Raw genomic sequence first — 19699 nt, forward strand, 5'->3', positions numbered from 1 at the left:
GGGAGTGGGAAGGGGGGAGTAAGTAGGGGTGTGTCAAAATGGAGGTGAAATTGTGTCACTGTCTCAACAGTTTTGTCCGAGATTGTCTGCGATATCATAACCTAAAGAAATAGCATTAGTTCTGTGGTTTTTCAAACCAGGGCAACAATTTTTGGACAGTTCAGTAAGTGTGACTCGAGGTATAATTTTGTAAGGAAAAATAGCTAATTAACCTAATTAGTGAGGTCACAAAAGGAAAGAATTGTGTGTCCTTACACTGCAAGTATGGTTTTCCGGAGAGTAATTGAGGCGAAAAGACGAACTTATCCAATGTTTGTGTATCCAAAGGATGTGTGGCCAAACAACATAGCTTTCTATCTACATAATGTGAGTTTCTACCACTAAACCAATTTAGTAGACCTAGCAAGGGGACCACGAGGGCCAAATTGATGCAACAAATGTGAAGATCTTAATAGAAGTGGCACGGAAAAGGGTGCTAGAGTATGCAGCGGCGGGAGAGTCATAAAAGTTATTATTTTTCAAGAGCTATGGAAAAGGACTCCTCCGGTGAACTCAGTATGAAAAAATGAATGGTGAGTTGGTTGCTTGCTTCGTGGAGAACAACTATGACGCCATGCGTATGCTGCCCAGAACGGGAACATCCCAGTCATGGATTCAGGGTGGAGACCCCAGTCCAAATTGTGTCTCTGAACGAAATATGTTGGAACGCAGTTGTTCTCAGCTATTAAACATACTAACCAGTGCCCAGAGGCCCGGACATTAATCCTACAGAAAATTTATTTCATTTAGTGAAGTTAAAACTTCACAGAGAGGCGATTAACTTCTGTCAACATCAAAAAAGAAACATACGAGGAATTTTCCACCCGTGTGATTAGAACACTGATGACATTCTCAGTAGAAACAATCAATATCTACCAGACTTGATGGATAATAGAATATTCCGAGAAAAGCACTACAGAACAAAATATTAGAAGTTATATATCTTCAACAGTTTCGATTTAAGGTGTAAAACGCACCCTTTGAGAATGCTCTAACTCAATTATCATTTATTTACTCAAAGACCAGATGATCGTAAATGTCACGAACGAGGAAGGAAAATTTACTTCAAATTGATATTCTGTGGATGTTTCTGGTCAAATTATAATTTAATATGGCTTTCTTGAAGATTTCGTACCTATTTACACGATTAACAGCGAGTTTGAAGCAAGTTTCAACGGTTAACAGCGGTTAACGCAACATCTTTAAGGAGAGGACTCTTTCAATTGCTTGTTAATGCGAGCGATGTCTGTTAACCGTCAAAAGCTCTTGTTAACCGTAGGTATATTTCTACAGCTCCTTTCTAATGACATGTTAATCGACTCATGATTGCTGAAAGACTTTATAGACGTTAAATAAAGTCGCTGGAAGACACCGAGGAAATCACTTATGTTACTCCCTTGGGATTTACTTTCCATCTACAGGCCATCATGTCGCTTTGACGATCATCAATTTCTCCATTTTTAACAAACATTATGGGGCCTTTAGAGTGAAAGATGTTGGTCTGTCTCTATATCGATAGAAATGTCTTGTTCAAACTGTGTTTTTAGTGCGGGTAAATGAACAACATGCATGCCCCTCAAAAAGTAATTAAAGATCGCGCCAAGAAATATAATAATTGGCAACTACCGGAAGTCATTTCAAAAAGATACATTAAAATCCGCAACTCTCTATAAGATTTTGCTCAAGACAACAATTCCAATACTTAAAACATGTCTTAGCAACCTGTCAAAAAATGTATCTTTTCAAATAATTACTCATTTTTCGGCTTTAGAAACATAACGTGTTACAGACAATCTCGGACAAAACCTGTTGAGACAAAGTGTCCTTTTTGGTACTCCAACCACTTATCCAAACGTTCAGATTAAAATCCGCCCTTTCCCCTCCCCCCAAACTCAATGTTGCCTTATCTTGGTCGGAAATATACTGTAGAACATATGACAATACTCAGCAACATTGACTGAGGGGGAAGGGGAGTGGGAAGGGGGGTAAGTAGGGTTGTGTCAAAATGGAGGTGAAATTGTGTCACTGTCTCAACAGTTTTGTCCGAGATTGTCTGCGATATCATAACCTAAAGAAATAGCATTAGTTCTGTGGTTTTTCAAACCAGGGCAACAATTTTTGGACAGTTCAGTAAGTGTGACTCGAGATATAATTTTGTAAGGAAAAATAGCTAATTAACCTAATTAGTGAGGTCACAAAAGGAAAGAATTGTGTGTCCTTACACTGCAAGTATGGTTTTCCGGAGAGTAATTGAGGCGAAAAGACGAACTTATCCAATGTTTGTGTATCCAAAGGATGTGTGGCCAAACAACATAGCTTTCTATCTACATAATGTGAGTTTCTACCACCACTAAACCAATTTAGTAGACCTAGCAAGGGGACCACGAGGGCCAAATTGATGCAACAAATGTGAAGATCTTAATAGAAGTGGCACGGAAAAGGGTGCTAGAGTATGCAGCGGCGGGAGAGTCATAAAAGTTATTATTTTTCAAGAGCTATGGAAAAGGACTCCTCCGGTGAACTCAGTATGAAAAAATGAATGGTGAGTTGGTTGCTTGCTTCGTGGAGAACAACTATGACGCCATGCGTATGCTGCCCAGAACGGGAACATCCCAGTCATGGATTCAGGGTGGAGACCCCAGTCCAAATTGTGTCTCTGAACGAAATATGTTGGAACGCAGTTGTTCTCAGCTATTAACATACTAACCAGTGCCCAGAGGCCCGGACATTAATCCTACAGAAAATTTATTTCATTTAGTGAAGTTAAAACTTCACAGAGAGGCGATTAACTTCTGTCAACATCAAAAAAGAAACATACGAGGAATTTTCCACCCGTGTGATTAGAACACTGATGACATTCTCAGTAGAAACAATCAATATCTACCAGACTTGATGGATAATAGAATATTCCGAGAAAAAGACTACAGAACAAAATATTAGAAGTTATATATCTTCAACAGTTTCGATTTAAGGTGTAAAACGCACCCTTTGAGAATGCTCTAACTCAATTATCATTTATTTACTCAAAGACCAGATGATCGTAAATGTCACGAACGAGGAAGGAAAATTTACTTCAAATTGATATTCTGTGGATGTTTCTGGTCAAATTATAATTTAATATGGCTTTCTTGAAGATTTCGTACCTATTTACACGATTAACAGCGAGTTTGAAGCAAGTTTCAACGGTTAACAGCGGTTAACGCAACATCTTTAAGGAGAGGACTCTTTCAATTGCTTGTTAATGCGAGCGATGTCTGTTAACCGTCAAAAGCTCTTGTTAACCGTAGGTATATTTCTACAGCTCCTTTCTAATGACATGTTAATCGACTCATGATTGCTGAAAGACTTTATAGACGTTAAATAAAGTCGCTGGAAGACACCGAGGAAATCACTTATGTTACTCCCTTGGGATTTACTTTCCATCTACAGGCCATCATGTCGCTTTGACGATCATCAATTTCTCCATTTTTAACAAACATTATGGGGCCTTTAGAGTGAAAGATGTTGGTCTGTCTCTATATCGATAGAAATGTCTTGTTCAAACTGTGTTTTTAGTGCGGGTAAATGAACAACATGCATGCCCCTCAAAAAGTAATAAAAGATCGCGCCAAGAATATAATAATTGGCAACTACCGGAAGTCATTTCAAAAAGATACATTAAAATCCGCAACTCTCTATAAGATTTTGCTCAAGACAACAATTCCAATACTTAAAACATGTCTTAGCAACCTGTCAAAAATGTATCTTTTCAAATAATTACTCATTTTTCGGCTTTAGAAACATAACGTGTTACAGACAATCTCGGACAAAACCTGTTGAGACAAAGTGTCCTTTTTGGTACTCCAACCACTTATCCAAAACGTTCAGATTAAATCCGCCCTTTCCCCTCCCCCCAAACTCAATGTTGCCTTATCTTGGTCGGAAATATACTGTAGAACATATGACAATACTTAGCAACATTGACTGAGGGGGAGGGAGTGGAAGGGGGGAGTAAGTAGGGGTGTGTCAAAATGGAGGTGAAATTGTGTCACTGTCTCAACAGTTTTGTCCGAGATTGTCTGCGATATCATAACCTAAAGAAATAGCATTAGTTCTGTGGTTTTTCAAACCAGGGCAACAATTTTTGGACAGTTCAGTAAGTGTGACTCGAGATATAATTTTGTAAGGAAAAATAGCTAATTAACCTAATTAGTGAGGTCACAAAAGGAAAGAATTGTGTGTCCTTACACTGCAAGTATGGTTTTCCGGAGAGTAATTGAGGCGAAAAGACGAACTTATCCAATGTTTGTGTATCCAAAGGATGTGTGGCCAAACAACATAGCTTTCTATCTACATAATGTGAGTTTCTACCACCACTAAACCAATTTAGTAGACCTAGCAAGGGGACCACGAGGGCCAAATTGATGCAACAAATGTGAAGATCTTAATAGAAGTGGCACGGAAAAGGGTGCTAGAGTATGCAGCGGCGGGAGAGTCATAAAAGTTATTATTTTTCAAGAGCTATGGAAAAGGACTCCTCCGGTGAACTCAGTATGAAAAAATGAATGGTGAGTTGGTTGCTTGCTTCGTGGAGAACAACTATGACGCCATGCGTATGCTGCCCAGAACGGGAACATCCCAGTCATGGATTCAGGGTGGAGACCCCAGTCCAAATTGTGTCTCTGAACGAAATATGTTGGAACGCAGTTGTTCTCAGCTATTAAACATACTAACCAGTGCCCAGAGGCCCGGACATTAATCCTACAGAAAATTTATTTCATTTAGTGAAGTTAAAACTTCACAGAGAGGCGATTAACTTCTGTCAACATCAAAAAAGAAACATACGAGGAATTTTCCACCCGTGTGATTAGAACACTGATGACATTCTCAGTAGAAACAATCAATATCTACCAGACTTGATGGATAATAGAATATTCCGAGAAAAAGACTACAGAACAAAATATTAGAAGTTATATATCTTCAACAGTTTCGATTTAAGGTGTAAAACGCACCCTTTGAGAACTCTGAGAAACACACTTACAAATAAGTGGAATGCTCTAACTCAATTATCATTTATTTACTCAAAGACCAGATGATCGTAAATGTCACGAACGAGGAAGGAAAATTTACTTCAAATTGATATTCTGTGGATGTTTCTGGTCAAATTATAATTTAATATGGCTTTCTTGAAGATTTCGTACCTATTTACACGATTAACAGCGAGTTTGAAGCAAGTTTCAACGGTTAACAGCGGTTAACGCAACATCTTTAAGGAGAGGACTCTTTCAATTGCTTGTTAATGCGAGCGATGTCTGTTAACCGTCAAAAGCTCTTGTTAACCGTAGGTATATTTCTACAGCTCCTTTCTAATGACATGTTAATCGACTCATGATTGCTGAAAGACTTTATAGACGTTAAATAAAGTCGCTGGAAGACACCGAGGAAATCACTTATGTTACTCCCTTGGGATTTACTTTCCATCTACAGGCCATCATGTCGCTTTGACGATCATCAATTTCTCCATTTTTAACAAACATTATGGGGCCTTTAGAGTGAAAGATGTTGGTCTGTCTCTATATCGATAGAAATGTCTTGTTCAAACTGTGTTTTTAGTGCGGGTAAATGAACAACATGCTCCTCAAACAGTAATAAAACATCGCGCCAAGAAATATAATAATTGGCAACTACCGGAAGTCATTTCAAAAAGATACATTAAAATCCGCAACTCTCTATAAGATTTTGCTCAAGACAACAATTCCAATACTTAAAACATGTCTTAGCAACCTGTCAAAAAATGTATCTTTTCAAATAATTACTCATTTTTCGGCTTTAGAAACATAACGTGTTACAGACAGTCTGCGATCGCATAACCTAAAGAAATAGCATTAGTTCTGTGGTTTTTCAAACCAGGGCAACAATTTTTGGACAGTTCAGTAAGTGTGACTCGAGATATAATTTTGTAAGGAAAAATAGCTAATTAACCTAATTAGTGAGGTCACAAAAGGAAAGAATTGTGTGTCCTTACACTGCAAGTATGGTTTTCCGGAGAGTAATTGAGGCGAAAAGACGAACTTATCCAATGTTTGTGTATCCAAAGGATGTGTGGCCAAACAACATAGCTTTCTATCTACATAATGTGAGTTTCTACCACCACTAAACCAATTTAGTAGACCTAGCAAGGGGACCACGAGGGCCAAATTGATGCAACAAATGTGAAGATCTTAATAGAAGTGGCACGGAAAAGGGTGCTAGAGTATGCAGCGGCGGGAGAGTCATAAAAGTTATTATTTTTCAAGAGCTATGGAAAAGGACTCCTCCGGTGAACTCAGTATGAAAAAATGAATGGTGAGTTGGTTGCTTGCTTCGTGGAGAACAACTATGACGCCATGCGTATGCTGCCCAGAACGGGAACATCCCAGTCATGGATTCAGGGTGGAGACCCCAGTCCAAATTGTGTCTCTGAACGAAATATGTTGGAACGCAGTTGTTCTCAGCTATTAAACATACTAACCAGTGCCCAGAGGCCCGGACATTAATCCTACAGAAAATTTATTTCATTTAGTGAAGTTAAAACTTCACAGAGAGGCGATTAACTTCTGTCAACATCAAAAAAGAAACATACGAGGAATTTTCCACCCGTGTGATTAGAACACTGATGACATTCTCAGTAGAAACAATCAATATCTACCAGACTTGATGGATAATAGAATATTCCGAGAAAAAGACTACAGAACAAAATATTAGAAGTTATATATCTTCAACAGTTTCGATTTAAGGTGTAAAACGCACCCTTTGAGAACTCTGAGAAACACACTTACAAATAAGTGGAATGCTCTAACTCAATTATCATTTATTTACTCAAAGACCAGATGATCGTAAATGTCACGAACGAGGAAGGAAAATTTACTTCAAATTGATATTCTGTGGATGTTTCTGGTCAAATTATAATTTAATATGGCTTTCTTGAAGATTTCGTACCTATTTACACGATTAACAGCGAGTTTGAAGCAAGTTTCAACGGTTAACAGCGGTTAACGCAACATCTTTAAGGAGAGGACTCTTTCAATTGCTTGTTAATGCGAGCGATGTCTGTTAACCGTCAAAAGCTCTTGTTAACCGTAGGTATATTTCTACAGCTCCTTTCTAATGACATGTTAATCGACTCATGATTGCTGAAAGACTTTATAGACGTTAAATAAAGTCGCTGGAAGACACCGAGGAAATCACTTATGTTACTCCCTTGGGATTTACTTTCCATCTACAGGCCATCATGTCGCTTTGACGATCATCAATTTCTCCATTTTTAACAAACATTATGGGGCCTTTAGAGTGAAAGATGTTGGTCTGTCTCTATATCGATAGAAATGTCTTGTTCAAACTGTGTTTTTAGTGCGGGTAAATGAACAACATGCATGCCCCTCAAAAAGTAATTAAAGATCGCGCCAAGAAATATAATAATTGGCAACTACCGGAAGTCATTTCAAAAAGATACATTAAAATCCGCAACTCTCTATAAGATTTTGCTCAAGACAACAATTCCAATACTTAAAACATGTCTTAGCAACCTGTCAAAAAATGTATCTTTTCAAATAATTACTCATTTTTCGGCTTTAGAAACATAACGTGTTACAGACAATCTCGGACAAAACCTGTTGAGACAAAGTGTCCTTTTTGGTACTCCAACCACTTATCCAAACGTTCAGATTAAAATCCGCCCTTTCCCCTCCCCCCAAACTCAATGTTGCCTTATCTTGGTCGGAAATATACTGTAGAACATATGACAATACTCAGCAACATTGACTGAGGGGGAAGGGGAGTGGGAAGGGGGGAGTAAGTAGGGGTGTGTCAAAATGGAGGTGAAATTGTGTCACTGTCTCAACAGTTTTGTCCGAGATTGTCTGCGATATCATAACCTAAAGAAATAGCATTAGTTCTGTGGTTTTTCAAACCAGGGCAACAATTTTTGGACAGTTCAGTAAGTGTGACTCGAGATATAATTTTGTAAGGAAAAATAGCTAATTAACCTAATTAGTGAGGTCACAAAAGGAAAGAATTGTGTGTCCTTACACTGCAAGTATGGTTTTCCGGAGAGTAATTGAGGCGAAAAGACGAACTTATCCAATGTTTGTGTATCCAAAGGATGTGTGGCCAAACAACATAGCTTTCTATCTACATAATGTGAGTTTCTACCACCACTAAACCAATTTAGTAGACCTAGCAAGGGGACCACAAGGGCCAAATTGATGCAACAAATGTGAAGATCTTAATAGAAGTGGCACGGAAAAGGGTGCTAGAGTATGCAGCGGCGGGAGAGTCATAAAAGTTATTATTTTTCAAGAGCTATGGAAAAGGACTCCTCCGGTGAACTCAGTATGAAAAAATGAATGGTGAGTTGGTTGCTTGCTTCGTGGAGAACAACTATGACGCCATGCGTATGCTGCCCAGAACGGGAACATCCCAGTCATGGATTCAGGGTGGAGACCCCAGTCCAAATTGTGTCTCTGAACGAAATATGTTGGAACGCAGTTGTTCTCAGCTATTAAACATACTAACCAGTGCCCAGAGGCCCGGACATTAATCCTACAGAAAATTTATTTCATTTAGTGAAGTTAAAACTTCACAGAGAGGCGATTAACTTCTGTCAACATCAAAAAAGAAACATACGAGGAATTTTCCACCCGTGTGATTAGAACACTGATGACATTCTCAGTAGAAACAATCAATATCTACCAGACTTGATGGATAATAGAATATTCCGAGAAAAAGACTACAGAACAAAATATTAGAAGTTATATATCTTCAACAGTTTCGATTTAAGGTGTAAAACGCACCCTTTGAGAACTCTGAGAAACACACTTACAAATAAGTGGAATGCTCTAACTCAATTATCATTTATTTACTCAAAGACCAGATGATCGTAAATGTCACGAACGAGGAAGGAAAATTTACTTCAAATTGATATTCTGTGGATGTTTCTGGTCAAATTATAATTTAATATGGCTTTCTTGAAGATTTCGTACCTATTTACACGATTAACAGCGAGTTTGAAGCAAGTTTCAACGGTTAACAGCGGTTAACGCAACATCTTTAAGGAGAGGACTCTTTCAATTGCTTGTTAATGCGAGCGATGTCTGTTAACCGTCAAAAGCTCTTGTTAACCGTAGGTATATTTCTACAGCTCCTTTCTAATGACATGTTAATCGACTCATGATTGCTGAAAGACTTTATAGACGTTAAATAAAGTCGCTGGAAGACACCGAGGAAATCACTTATGTTACTCCCTTGGGATTTACTTTCCATCTACAGGCCATCATGTCGCTTTGACGATCATCAATTTCTCCATTTTTAACAAACATTATGGGGCCTTTAGAGTGAAAGATGTTGGTCTGTCTCTATATCGATAGAAATGTCTTGTTCAAACTGTGTTTTTAGTGCGGGTAAATGAACAACATGCATGCCCCTCAAAAAGTAATTAAAGATCGCGCCAAGAAATATAATAATTGGCAACTACCGGAAGTCATTTCAAAAAGATACATTAAAATCCGCAACTCTCTATAAGATTTTGCTCAAGACAACAATTCCAATACTTAAAACATGTCTTAGCAACCTGTCAAAAAATGTATCTTTTCAAATAATTACTCATTTTTCGGCTTTAGAAACATAACGTGTTACAGACAATCTCGGACAAAACCTGTTGAGACAAAGTGTCCTTTTTGGTACTCCAACCACTTATCCAAACGTTCAGATTAAAATCCGCCCTTTCCCCTCCCCCCAAACTCAATGTTGCCTTATCTTGGTCGGAAATATACTGTAGAACATATGACAATACTCAGCAACATTGACTGAGGGGGAAGGGGAGTGGGAAGGGGGGAGTAAGTAGGGGTGTGTCAAAATGGAGGTGAAATTGTGTCACTGTCTCAACAGTTTTGTCCGAGATTGTCTGCGATATCATAACCTAAAGAAATAGCATTAGTTCTGTGGTTTTTCAAACCAGGGCAACAATTTTTGGACAGTTCAGTAAGTGTGACTCGAGATATAATTTTGTAAGGAAAAATAGCTAATTAACCTAATTAGTGAGGTCACAAAAGGAAAGAATTGTGTGTCCTTACACTGCAAGTATGGTTTTCCGGAGAGTAATTGAGGCGAAAAGACGAACTTATCCAATGTTTGTGTATCCAAAGGATGTGTGGCCAAACAACATAGCTTTCTATCTACATAATGTGAGTTTCTACCACCACTAAACCAATTTAGTAGACCTAGCAAGGGGACCACGAGGGCCAAATTGATGCAACAAATGTGAAGATCTTAATAGAAGTGGCACGGAAAAGGGTGCTAGAGTATGCAGCGGCGGGAGAGTCATAAAAGTTATTATTTTTCAAGAGCTATGGAAAAGGACTCCTCCGGTGAACTCAGTATGAAAAAATGAATGGTGAGTTGGTTGCTTGCTTCGTGGAGAACAACTATGACGCCATGCGTATGCTGCCCAGAACGGGAACATCCCAGTCATGGATTCAGGGTGGAGACCCCAGTCCAAATTGTGTCTCTGAACGAAATATGTTGGAACGCAGTTGTTCTCAGCTATTAAACATACTAACCAGTGCCCAGAGGCCCGGACATTAATCCTACAGAAAATTTATTTCATTTAGTGAAGTTAAAACTTCACAGAGAGGCGATTAACTTCTGTCAACATCAAAAAAGAAACATACGAGGAATTTTCCACCCGTGTGATTAGAACACTGATGACATTCTCAGTAGAAACAATCAATATCTACCAGACTTGATGGATAATAGAATATTCCGAGAAAAAGACTACAGAACAAAATATTAGAAGTTATATATCTTCAACAGTTTCGATTTAAGGTGTAAAACGCACCCTTTGAGTGGAATGCTCTAACTCAATTATCATTTATTTACTCAAAGACCAGATGATCGTAAATGTCACGAACGAGGAAGGAAAATTTACTTCAAATTGATATTCTGTGGATGTTTCTGGTCAAATTATAATTTAATATGGCTTTCTTGAAGATTTCGTACCTATTTACACGATTAACAGCGAGTTTGAAGCAAGTTTCAACGGTTAACAGCGGTTAACGCAACATCTTTAAGGAGAGGACTCTTTCAATTGCTTGTTAATGCGAGCGATGTCTGTTAACCGTCAAAAGCTCTTGTTAACCGTAGGTATATTTCTACAGCTCCTTTCTAATGACATGTTAATCGACTCATGATTGCTGAAAGACTTTATAGACGTTAAATAAAGTCGCTGGAAGACACCGAGGAAATCACTTATGTTACTCCCTTGGGATTTACTTTCCATCTACAGGCCATCATGTCGCTTTGACGATCATCAATTTCTCCATTTTTAACAAACATTATGGGGCCTTTAGAGTGAAAGATGTTGGTCTGTCTCTATATCGATAGAAATGTCTTGTTCAAACTGTGTTTTTAGTGCGGGTAAATGAACAACATGCATGCCCCTCAAAAAGTAATTAAAGATCGCGCCAAGAAATATAATAATTGGCAACTACCGGAAGTCATTTCAAAAAGATACATTAAAATCCGCAACTCTCTATAAGATTTTGCTCAAGACAACAATTCCAATACTTAAAACATGTCTTAGCAACCTGTCAAAAAATGTATCTTTTCAAATAATTACTCATTTTTCGGCTTTAGAAACATAACGTGTTACAGACAATCTCGGACAAAACCTGTTGAGACAAAGTGTCCTTTTTGGTACTCCAACCACTTATCCAAACGTTCAGATTAAAATCCGCCCTTTCCCCTCCCCCCAAACTCAATGTTGCCTTATCTTGGTCGGAAATATACTGTAGAACATATGACAATACTCAGCAACATTGACTGAGGGGGAAGGGGAGTGGGAAGGGGGGAGTAAGTAGGGGTGTGTCAAAATGGAGGTGAAATTGTGTCACTGTCTCAACAGTTTTGTCCGAGATTGTCTGCGATATCATAACCTAAAGAAATAGCATTAGTTCTGTGGTTTTTCAAACCAGGGCAACAATTTTTGGACAGTTCAGTAAGTGTGACTCGAGATATAATTTTGTAAGGAAAAATAGCTAATTAACCTAATTAGTGAGGTCACAAAAGGAAAGAATTGTGTGTCCTTACACTGCAAGTATGGTTTTCCGGAGAGTAATTGAGGCGAAAAGACGAACTTATCCAATGTTTGTGTATCCAAAGGATGTGTGGCCAAACAACATAGCTTTCTATCTACATAATGTGAGTTTCTACCACCACTAAACCAATTTAGTAGACCTAGCAAGGGGACCACGAGGGCCAAATTGATGCAACAAATGTGAAGATCTTAATAGAAGTGGCACGGAAAAGGGTGCTAGAGTATGCAGCGGCGGGAGAGTCATAAAAGTTATTATTTTTCAAGAGCTATGGAAAAGGACTCCTCCGGTGAACTCAGTATGAAAAAATGAATGGTGAGTTGGTTGCTTGCTTCGTGGAGAACAACTATGACGCCATGCGTATGCTGCCCAGAACGGGAACATCCCAGTCATGGATTCAGGGTGGAGACCCCAGTCCAAATTGTGTCTCTGAACGAAATATGTTGGAACGCAGTTGTTCTCAGCTATTAAACATACTAACCAGTGCCCAGAGGCCCGGACATTAATCCTACAGAAAATTTATTTCATTTAGTGAAGTTAAAACTTCACAGAGAGGCGATTAACTTCTGTCAACATCAAAAAAGAAACATACGAGGAATTTTCCACCCGTGTGATTAGAACACTGATGACATTCTCAGTAGAAACAATCAATATCTACCAGACTTGATGGATAATAGAATATTCCGAGAAAAAGACTACAGAACAAAATATTAGAAGTTATATATCTTCAACAGTTTCGATTTAAGGTGTAAAACGCACCCTTTGATAAGTGGAATGCTCTAACTCAATTATCATTTATTTACTCAAAGACCAGATGATCGTAAATGTCACGAACGAGGAAGGAAAATTTACTTCAAATTGATATTCTGTGGATGTTTCTGGTCAAATTATAATTTAATATGGCTTTCTTGAAGATTTCGTACCTATTTACACGATTAACAGCGAGTTTGAAGCAAGTTTCAACGGTTAACAGCGGTTAACGCAACATCTTTAAGGAGAGGACTCTTTCAATTGCTTGTTAATGCGAGCGATGTCTGTTAACCGTCAAAAGCTCTTGTTAACCGTAGGTATATTTCTACAGCTCCTTTCTAATGACATGTTAATCGACTCATGATTGCTGAAAGACTTTATAGACGTTAAATAAAGTCGCTGGAAGACACCGAGGAAATCACTTATGTTACTCCCTTGGGATTTACTTTCCATCTACAGGCCATCATGTCGCTTTGACGATCATCAATTTCTCCATTTTTAACAAACATTATGGGGCCTTTAGAGTGAAAGATGTTGGTCTGTCTCTATATCGATAGAAATGTCTTGTTCAAACTGTGTTTTTAGTGCGGGTAAATGAACAACATGCATGCCCCTCAAAAAGTAATTAAAGATCGCGCCAAGAAATATAATAATTGGCAACTACCGGAAGTCATTTCAAAAAGATACATTAAAATCCGCAACTCTCTATAAGATTTTGCTCAAGACAACAATTCCAATACTTAAAACATGTCTTAGCAACCTGTCAAAAAATGTATCTTTTCAAATAATTACTCATTTTTCGGCTTTAGAAACATAACGTGTTACAGACAATCTCGGACAAAACCTGTTGAGACAAAGTGTCCTTTTTGGTACTCCAACCACTTATCCAAACGTTCAGATTAAAATCCGCCCTTTCCCCTCCCCCCAAACTCAATGTTGCCTTATCTTGGTCGGAAATATACTGTAGAACATATGACAATACTCAGCAACATTGACTGAGGGGGAAGGGGAGTGGGAAGGGGGGAGTAAGTAGGGGTGTGTCAAAATGGAGGTGAAATTGTGTCACTGTCTCAACAGTTTTGTCCGAGATTGTCTGCGATCGCATAACCTAAAGAAATAGCATTAGTTCTGTGGTTTTTCAAACCAGGGCAACAATTTTTGGACAGTTCAGTAAGTGTGACTCGAGATATAATTTTGTAAGGAAAAATAGCTAATTAACCTAATTAGTGAGGTCACAAAAGGAAAGAATTGTGTGTCCTTACACTGCAAGTATGGTTTTCCGGAGAGTAATTGAGGCGAAAAGACGAACTTATCCAATGTTTGTGTATCCAAAGGATGTGTGGCCAAACAACATAGCTTTCTATCTACATAATGTGAGTTTCTACCACCACTAAACCAATTTAGTAGACCTAGCAAGGGGACCACGAGGGCCAAATTGATGCAACAAATGTGAAGATCTTAATAGAAGTGGCACGGAAAAGGGTGCTAGAGTATGCAGCGGCGGGAGAGTCATAAAAGTTATTATTTTTCAAGAGCTATGGAAAAGGACTCCTCCGGTGAACTCAGTATGAAAAAATGAATGGTGAGTTGGTTGCTTGCTTCGTGGAGAACAACTATGACGCCATGCGTATGCTGCCCAGAACGGGAACATCCCAGTCATGGATTCAGGGTGGAGACCCCAGTCCAAATTGTGTCTCTGAACGAAATATGTTGGAACGCAGTTGTTCTCAGCTATTAAACATACTAACCAGTGCCCAGAGGCCCGGACATTAATCCTACAGAAAATTTATTTCATTTAGTGAAGTTAAAACTTCACAGAGAGGCGATTAACTTCTGTCAACATCAAAAAAGAAACATACGAGGAATTTTCCACCCGTGTGATTAGAACACTGATGACATTCTCAGTAGAAACAATCAATATCTACCAGACTTGATGGATAATAGAATATTCCGAGAAAAAGACTACAGAACAAAATATTAGAAGTTATATATCTTCAACAGTTTCGATTTAAGGTGTAAAACGCACCCTTTGAGAATGCTCTAACTCAATTATCATTTATTTACTCAAAGACCAGATGATCGTAAATGTCACGAACGAGGAAGGAAAATTTACTTCAAATTGATATTCTGTGGATGTTTCTGGTCAAATTATAATTTAATATGGCTTTCTTGAAGATTTCGTACCTATTTACACGATTAACAGCGAGTTTGAAGCAAGTTTCAACGGTTAACAGCGGTTAACGCAACATCTTTAAGGAGAGGACTCTTTCAATTGCTTGTTAATGCGAGCGATGTCTGTTAACCGTCAAAAGCTCTTGTTAACCGTAGGTATATTTCTACAGCTCCTTTCTAATGACATGTTAATCGACTCATGATTGCTGAAAGACTTTATAGACGTTAAATAAAGTCGCTGGAAGACACCGAGGAAATCACTTATGTTACTCCCTTGGGATTTACTTTCCATCTACAGGCCATCATGTCGCTTTGACGATCATCAATTTCTCCATTTTTAACAAACATTATGGGGCCTTTAGAGTGAAAGATGTTGGTCTGTCTCTATATCGATAGAAATGTCTTGTTCAAACTGTGTTTTTAGTGCGGGTAAATGAACAACATGCATGCCCCTCAAAAAGTAATAAAACATCGCGCCAAGAAATATAATAATTGGCAACTACCGGAAGTCATTTCAAAAAGATACATTAAAATCCGCAACTCTCTATAAGATTTTGCTCAAGACAACAATTCCAATACTTAAAACATGTCTTAGCAACCTGTCAAAAAATGTATCTTTTCAAATAATTACTCATTTTTCGGCTTTAGAAACATAACGTGTTACAGACAATCTCGGACAAAACCTGTTGAGACAAAGTGTCCTTTTTGGTACTCCAACCACTTATCCAAACGTTCAGATTAAAATCCGCCCTTTCCCCTCCCCCCAAACTCAATGTTGCCTTATCTTGGTCGGAAATATACTGTAGAACATATGACAATACTCAGCAACATTGACTGAGGGGGAAGGGGAGTGGGAAGGGGGGAGTAAGTAGGGGTGTGTCAAAATGGAGGTGAAATTGTGTCACTGTCTCAACAGTTTTGTCCGAGATTGTCTGCGATATCATAACCTAAAGAAATAGCATTAGTTCTGTGGTTTTTCAAACCAGGGCAACAATTTTTGGACAGTTCAGTAAGTGTGACTCGAGATATAATTTTGTAAGGAAAAATAGCTAATTAACCTAATTAGTGAGGTCACAAAAGGAAAGAATTGTGTGTCCTTACACTGCAAGTATGGTTTTCCGGAGAGTAATTGAGGCGAAAAGACGAACTTATCCAATGTTTGTGTATCCAAAGGATGTGTGGCCAAACAACATAGCTTTCTATCTACATAATGTGAGTTTCTACCACCACTAAACCAATTTAGTAGACCTAGCAAGGGGACCACGAGGGCCAAATTGATGCAACAAATGTGAAGATCTTAATAGAAGTGGCACGGAAAAGGGTGCTAGAGTATGCAGCGGCGGGAGAGTCATAAAAGTTATTATTTTTCAAGAGCTATGGAAAAGGACTCCTCCGGTGAACTCAGTATGAAAAAATGAATGGTGAGTTGGTTGCTTGCTTCGTGGAGAACAACTATGACGCCATGCGTATGCTGCCCAGAACGGGAACATCCCAGTCATGGATTCAGGGTGGAGACCCCAGTCCAAATTGTGTCTCTGAACGAAATATGTTGGAACGCAGTTGTTCTCAGCTATTAAACATACTAACCAGTGCCCAGAGGCCCGGACATTAATCCTACAGAAAATTTATTTCATTTAGTGAAGTTAAAACTTCACAGAGAGGCGATTAACTTCTGTCAACATCAAAAAAGAAACATACGAGGAATTTTCCACCCGTGTGATTAGAACACTGATGACATTCTCAGTAGAAACAATCAATATCTACCAGACTTGATGGATAATAGAATATTCCGAGAAAAAGACTACAGAACAAAATATTAGAAGTTATATATCTTCAACAGTTTCGATTTAAGGTGTAAAACGCACCCTTTGATAAGTGGAATGCTCTAACTCAATTATCATTTATTTACTCAAAGACCAGATGATCGTAAATGTCACGAACGAGGAAGGAAAATTTACTTCAAATTGATATTCTGTGGATGTTTCTGGTCAAATTATAATTTAATATGGCTTTCTTGAAGATTTCGTACCTATTTACACGATTAACAGCGAGTTTGAAGCAAGTTTCAACGGTTAACAGCGGTTAACGCAACATCTTTAAGGAGAGGACTCTTTCAATTGCTTGTTAATGCGAGCGATGTCTGTTAACCGTCAAAAGCTCTTGTTAACCGTAGGTATATTTCTACAGCTCCTTTCTAATGACATGTTAATCGACTCATGATTGCTGAAAGACTTTATAGACGTTAAATAAAGTCGCTGGAAGACACCGAGGAAATCACTTATGTTACTCCCTTGGGATTTACTTTCCATCTACAGGCCATCATGTCGCTTTGACGATCATCAATTTCTCCATTTTTAACAAACATTATGGGGCCTTTAGAGTGAAAGATGTTGGTCTGTCTCTATATCGATAGAAATGTCTTGTTCAAACTGTGTTTTTAGTGCGGGTAAATGAACAACATGCATGCCCCTCAAAAAGTAATAAAACATCGCGCCAAGAAATATAATAATTGGCAACTACCGGAAGTCATTTCAAAAAGATACATTAAAATCCGCAACTCTCTATAAGATTTTGCTCAAGACAACAATTCCAATACTTAAAACATGTCTTAGCAACCTGTCAAAAAATGTATCTTTTCAAATAATTACTCATTTTTCGGCTTTAGAAACATAACGTGTTACAGACAATCTCGGACAAAACCTGTTGAGACAAAGTGTCCTTTTTGGTACTCCAACCACTTATCCAAACGTTCAGATTAAAATCCGCCCTTTCCCCTCCCCCCAAACTCAATGTTGCCTTATCTTGGTCGGAAATATACTGTAGAACATATGACAATACTCAGCAACATTGACTGAGGGGGAAGGGGAGTGGGAAGGGGGGAGTAAGTAGGGGTGTGTCAAAATGGAGGTGAAATTGTGTCACTGTCTCAACAGTTTTGTCCGAGATTGTAGGTTGTGACCACAGGGGGCCCCGACAAACTGTATGACCGTTTTATATCTATATCTTTCACATAATTTTAATAGAATCCAAGACATTTTAGTGCTGTTATAATCACATATAAAAAAGTAGAAGTATTTTTACCTGAAGTGTTGTTTGTGGTAATCCTTGTGGCTGAAAACGACGAATTTCAGTGATTTGACGGGTTTGTGTTGGACGTTCACCTGAGCGTACCAATAGAAAGACATGGATAAAAAGCTCGATTTCGAACCGCTCCATCACCGAGCTGATTTTCACCAACAAATTCCCGTCGTACAGGCTTTAAATCACGCACCAGGTAAGCTGAAACCCACAGCTTTCCTCTCATACCATTATATTTGAAATCCGTTCAAAACTCTAAGCGCTAGACCTAAAAAAAGATCAAAAAGTCAAGCATTCGAAGCTCCAAGGATGAGTAGCTCTGAAGTCTGAAGTAGATTGTAAGTTGTGTAAGTTAAATATAAAGGAAAATGTCAGTTTGAGGGATGACCAGGAGTGCTGACCTGTTGTGACTAGAATGGATACTCCAAAATAAGGTGAGACACTTAGTTTCGTGTATATAAAGTACCAAATATGGTGTCACCACAACAATTTATGAAAGCTAACCATTTCGAGCCTCGACGCTTAGACCTAATCAGATCAGTGCGTAACCCAGGAGTTATTCTCTGCCTAAACAGAGCATCGTTTATCTGCCAAAGCCGGTCAACACTGAGGTTGTCAGGTATTGGCACATAATGACACCAAATGTTACACCTGTATATGTGTCACAAAGTGTCCCTCTTATTTTGGAGTATCCATTCTAGTCATTGGCAACAGAACAGTCCTTGTCAGTTGACTGAAAAACAATTTCCTGAATTATTCTGTCAACTGCCACGCAGTGAGGACTTCATTGAACAAATGGAAAAACAGTTGAGTTGGGTTACCTTTTTAAGCTCAGTCATGTTATCGCTGATCGAGAGGGCCATACGCCTTATTCCAAAAAGGCGGCCATTTTGGAATAAGGTGTGTATGGCAGAGTGGTTAGGGCGCTTAACTTGAGATCCTTGAAACTCCGGCGTTCTAACCACTCGCTGAGATTATTCTTGGTAGTTCCTGGTTCCACTTCTACGCTGTGTTTGGAAATAGTCCAGTGGTTTGCCTCCGCCCAGTTGGGATTCATAACACTTGCTTGGTTTTGTTTTCTTTGCAGAAGGACGAGCGAGCACGGGACACAGTTACCATGGCAATGGCATCCAAGCAGCAGAGAGTAAAGTCACAATTGGAAGCGGAAAAAGACGATCATCAACATAACATGAAAAAGTGAGTCACATAGACTCTTTGCATAAATGGCAATGTATATCCTAACCCTCACAAACTGGCCAGACTAACTGTGTCTAACGCCAGACGATTTTACTTGTCAATGGCGAACCCCTGGGAGTCAATGGGTTAATTGACCACTCTCCATGGGGCTTTTCAGGGCCAAAGAGAAACAATCAACGAAACGACAGAACACAACAACAACAACAACAACTGTTAAGAATCCCAACTGGCCGCAGGCAAACAGTTGGCTATTTAGAAATGCAGTCGAAAAAATATTTTCAAGACACTTTCATTTTGAGGTTATTTTTGCCACGTAAAGTGCGTGCGGGGCGGGTCCCGCAGGTTGCGCAAGTAAA

The 19699-nt window shown here is 38.8% G+C and overlaps 1 protein-coding gene across 5 annotated transcripts in view; it reads left to right on the top strand.

Moving 5' to 3' along the window:
• LOC138056034 (coiled-coil domain-containing protein 177-like) overlaps positions 1 to 19699 on the top strand; it is an 85328-nt gene that overhangs the window by 57568 nt on the left and 8061 nt on the right. For all 5 annotated transcript variants that reach the window (XM_068901903.1, XM_068901937.1, XM_068901980.1 and 2 more), the window contains one exon: positions 19234 to 19343. In XM_068901903.1, coding sequence (XP_068758004.1) covers positions 19234 to 19343 — 110 coding nt within the window. The remainder of the gene's footprint in view (positions 1 to 19233; positions 19344 to 19699) is intronic.

The sequence above is a fragment of the Montipora capricornis genome, chromosome 1 (genome assembly GCF_036669925.1).
Source record: "Montipora capricornis isolate CH-2021 chromosome 1, ASM3666992v2, whole genome shotgun sequence".
Taxonomy (NCBI): Eukaryota; Metazoa; Cnidaria; class Anthozoa; order Scleractinia; family Acroporidae; genus Montipora; species Montipora capricornis.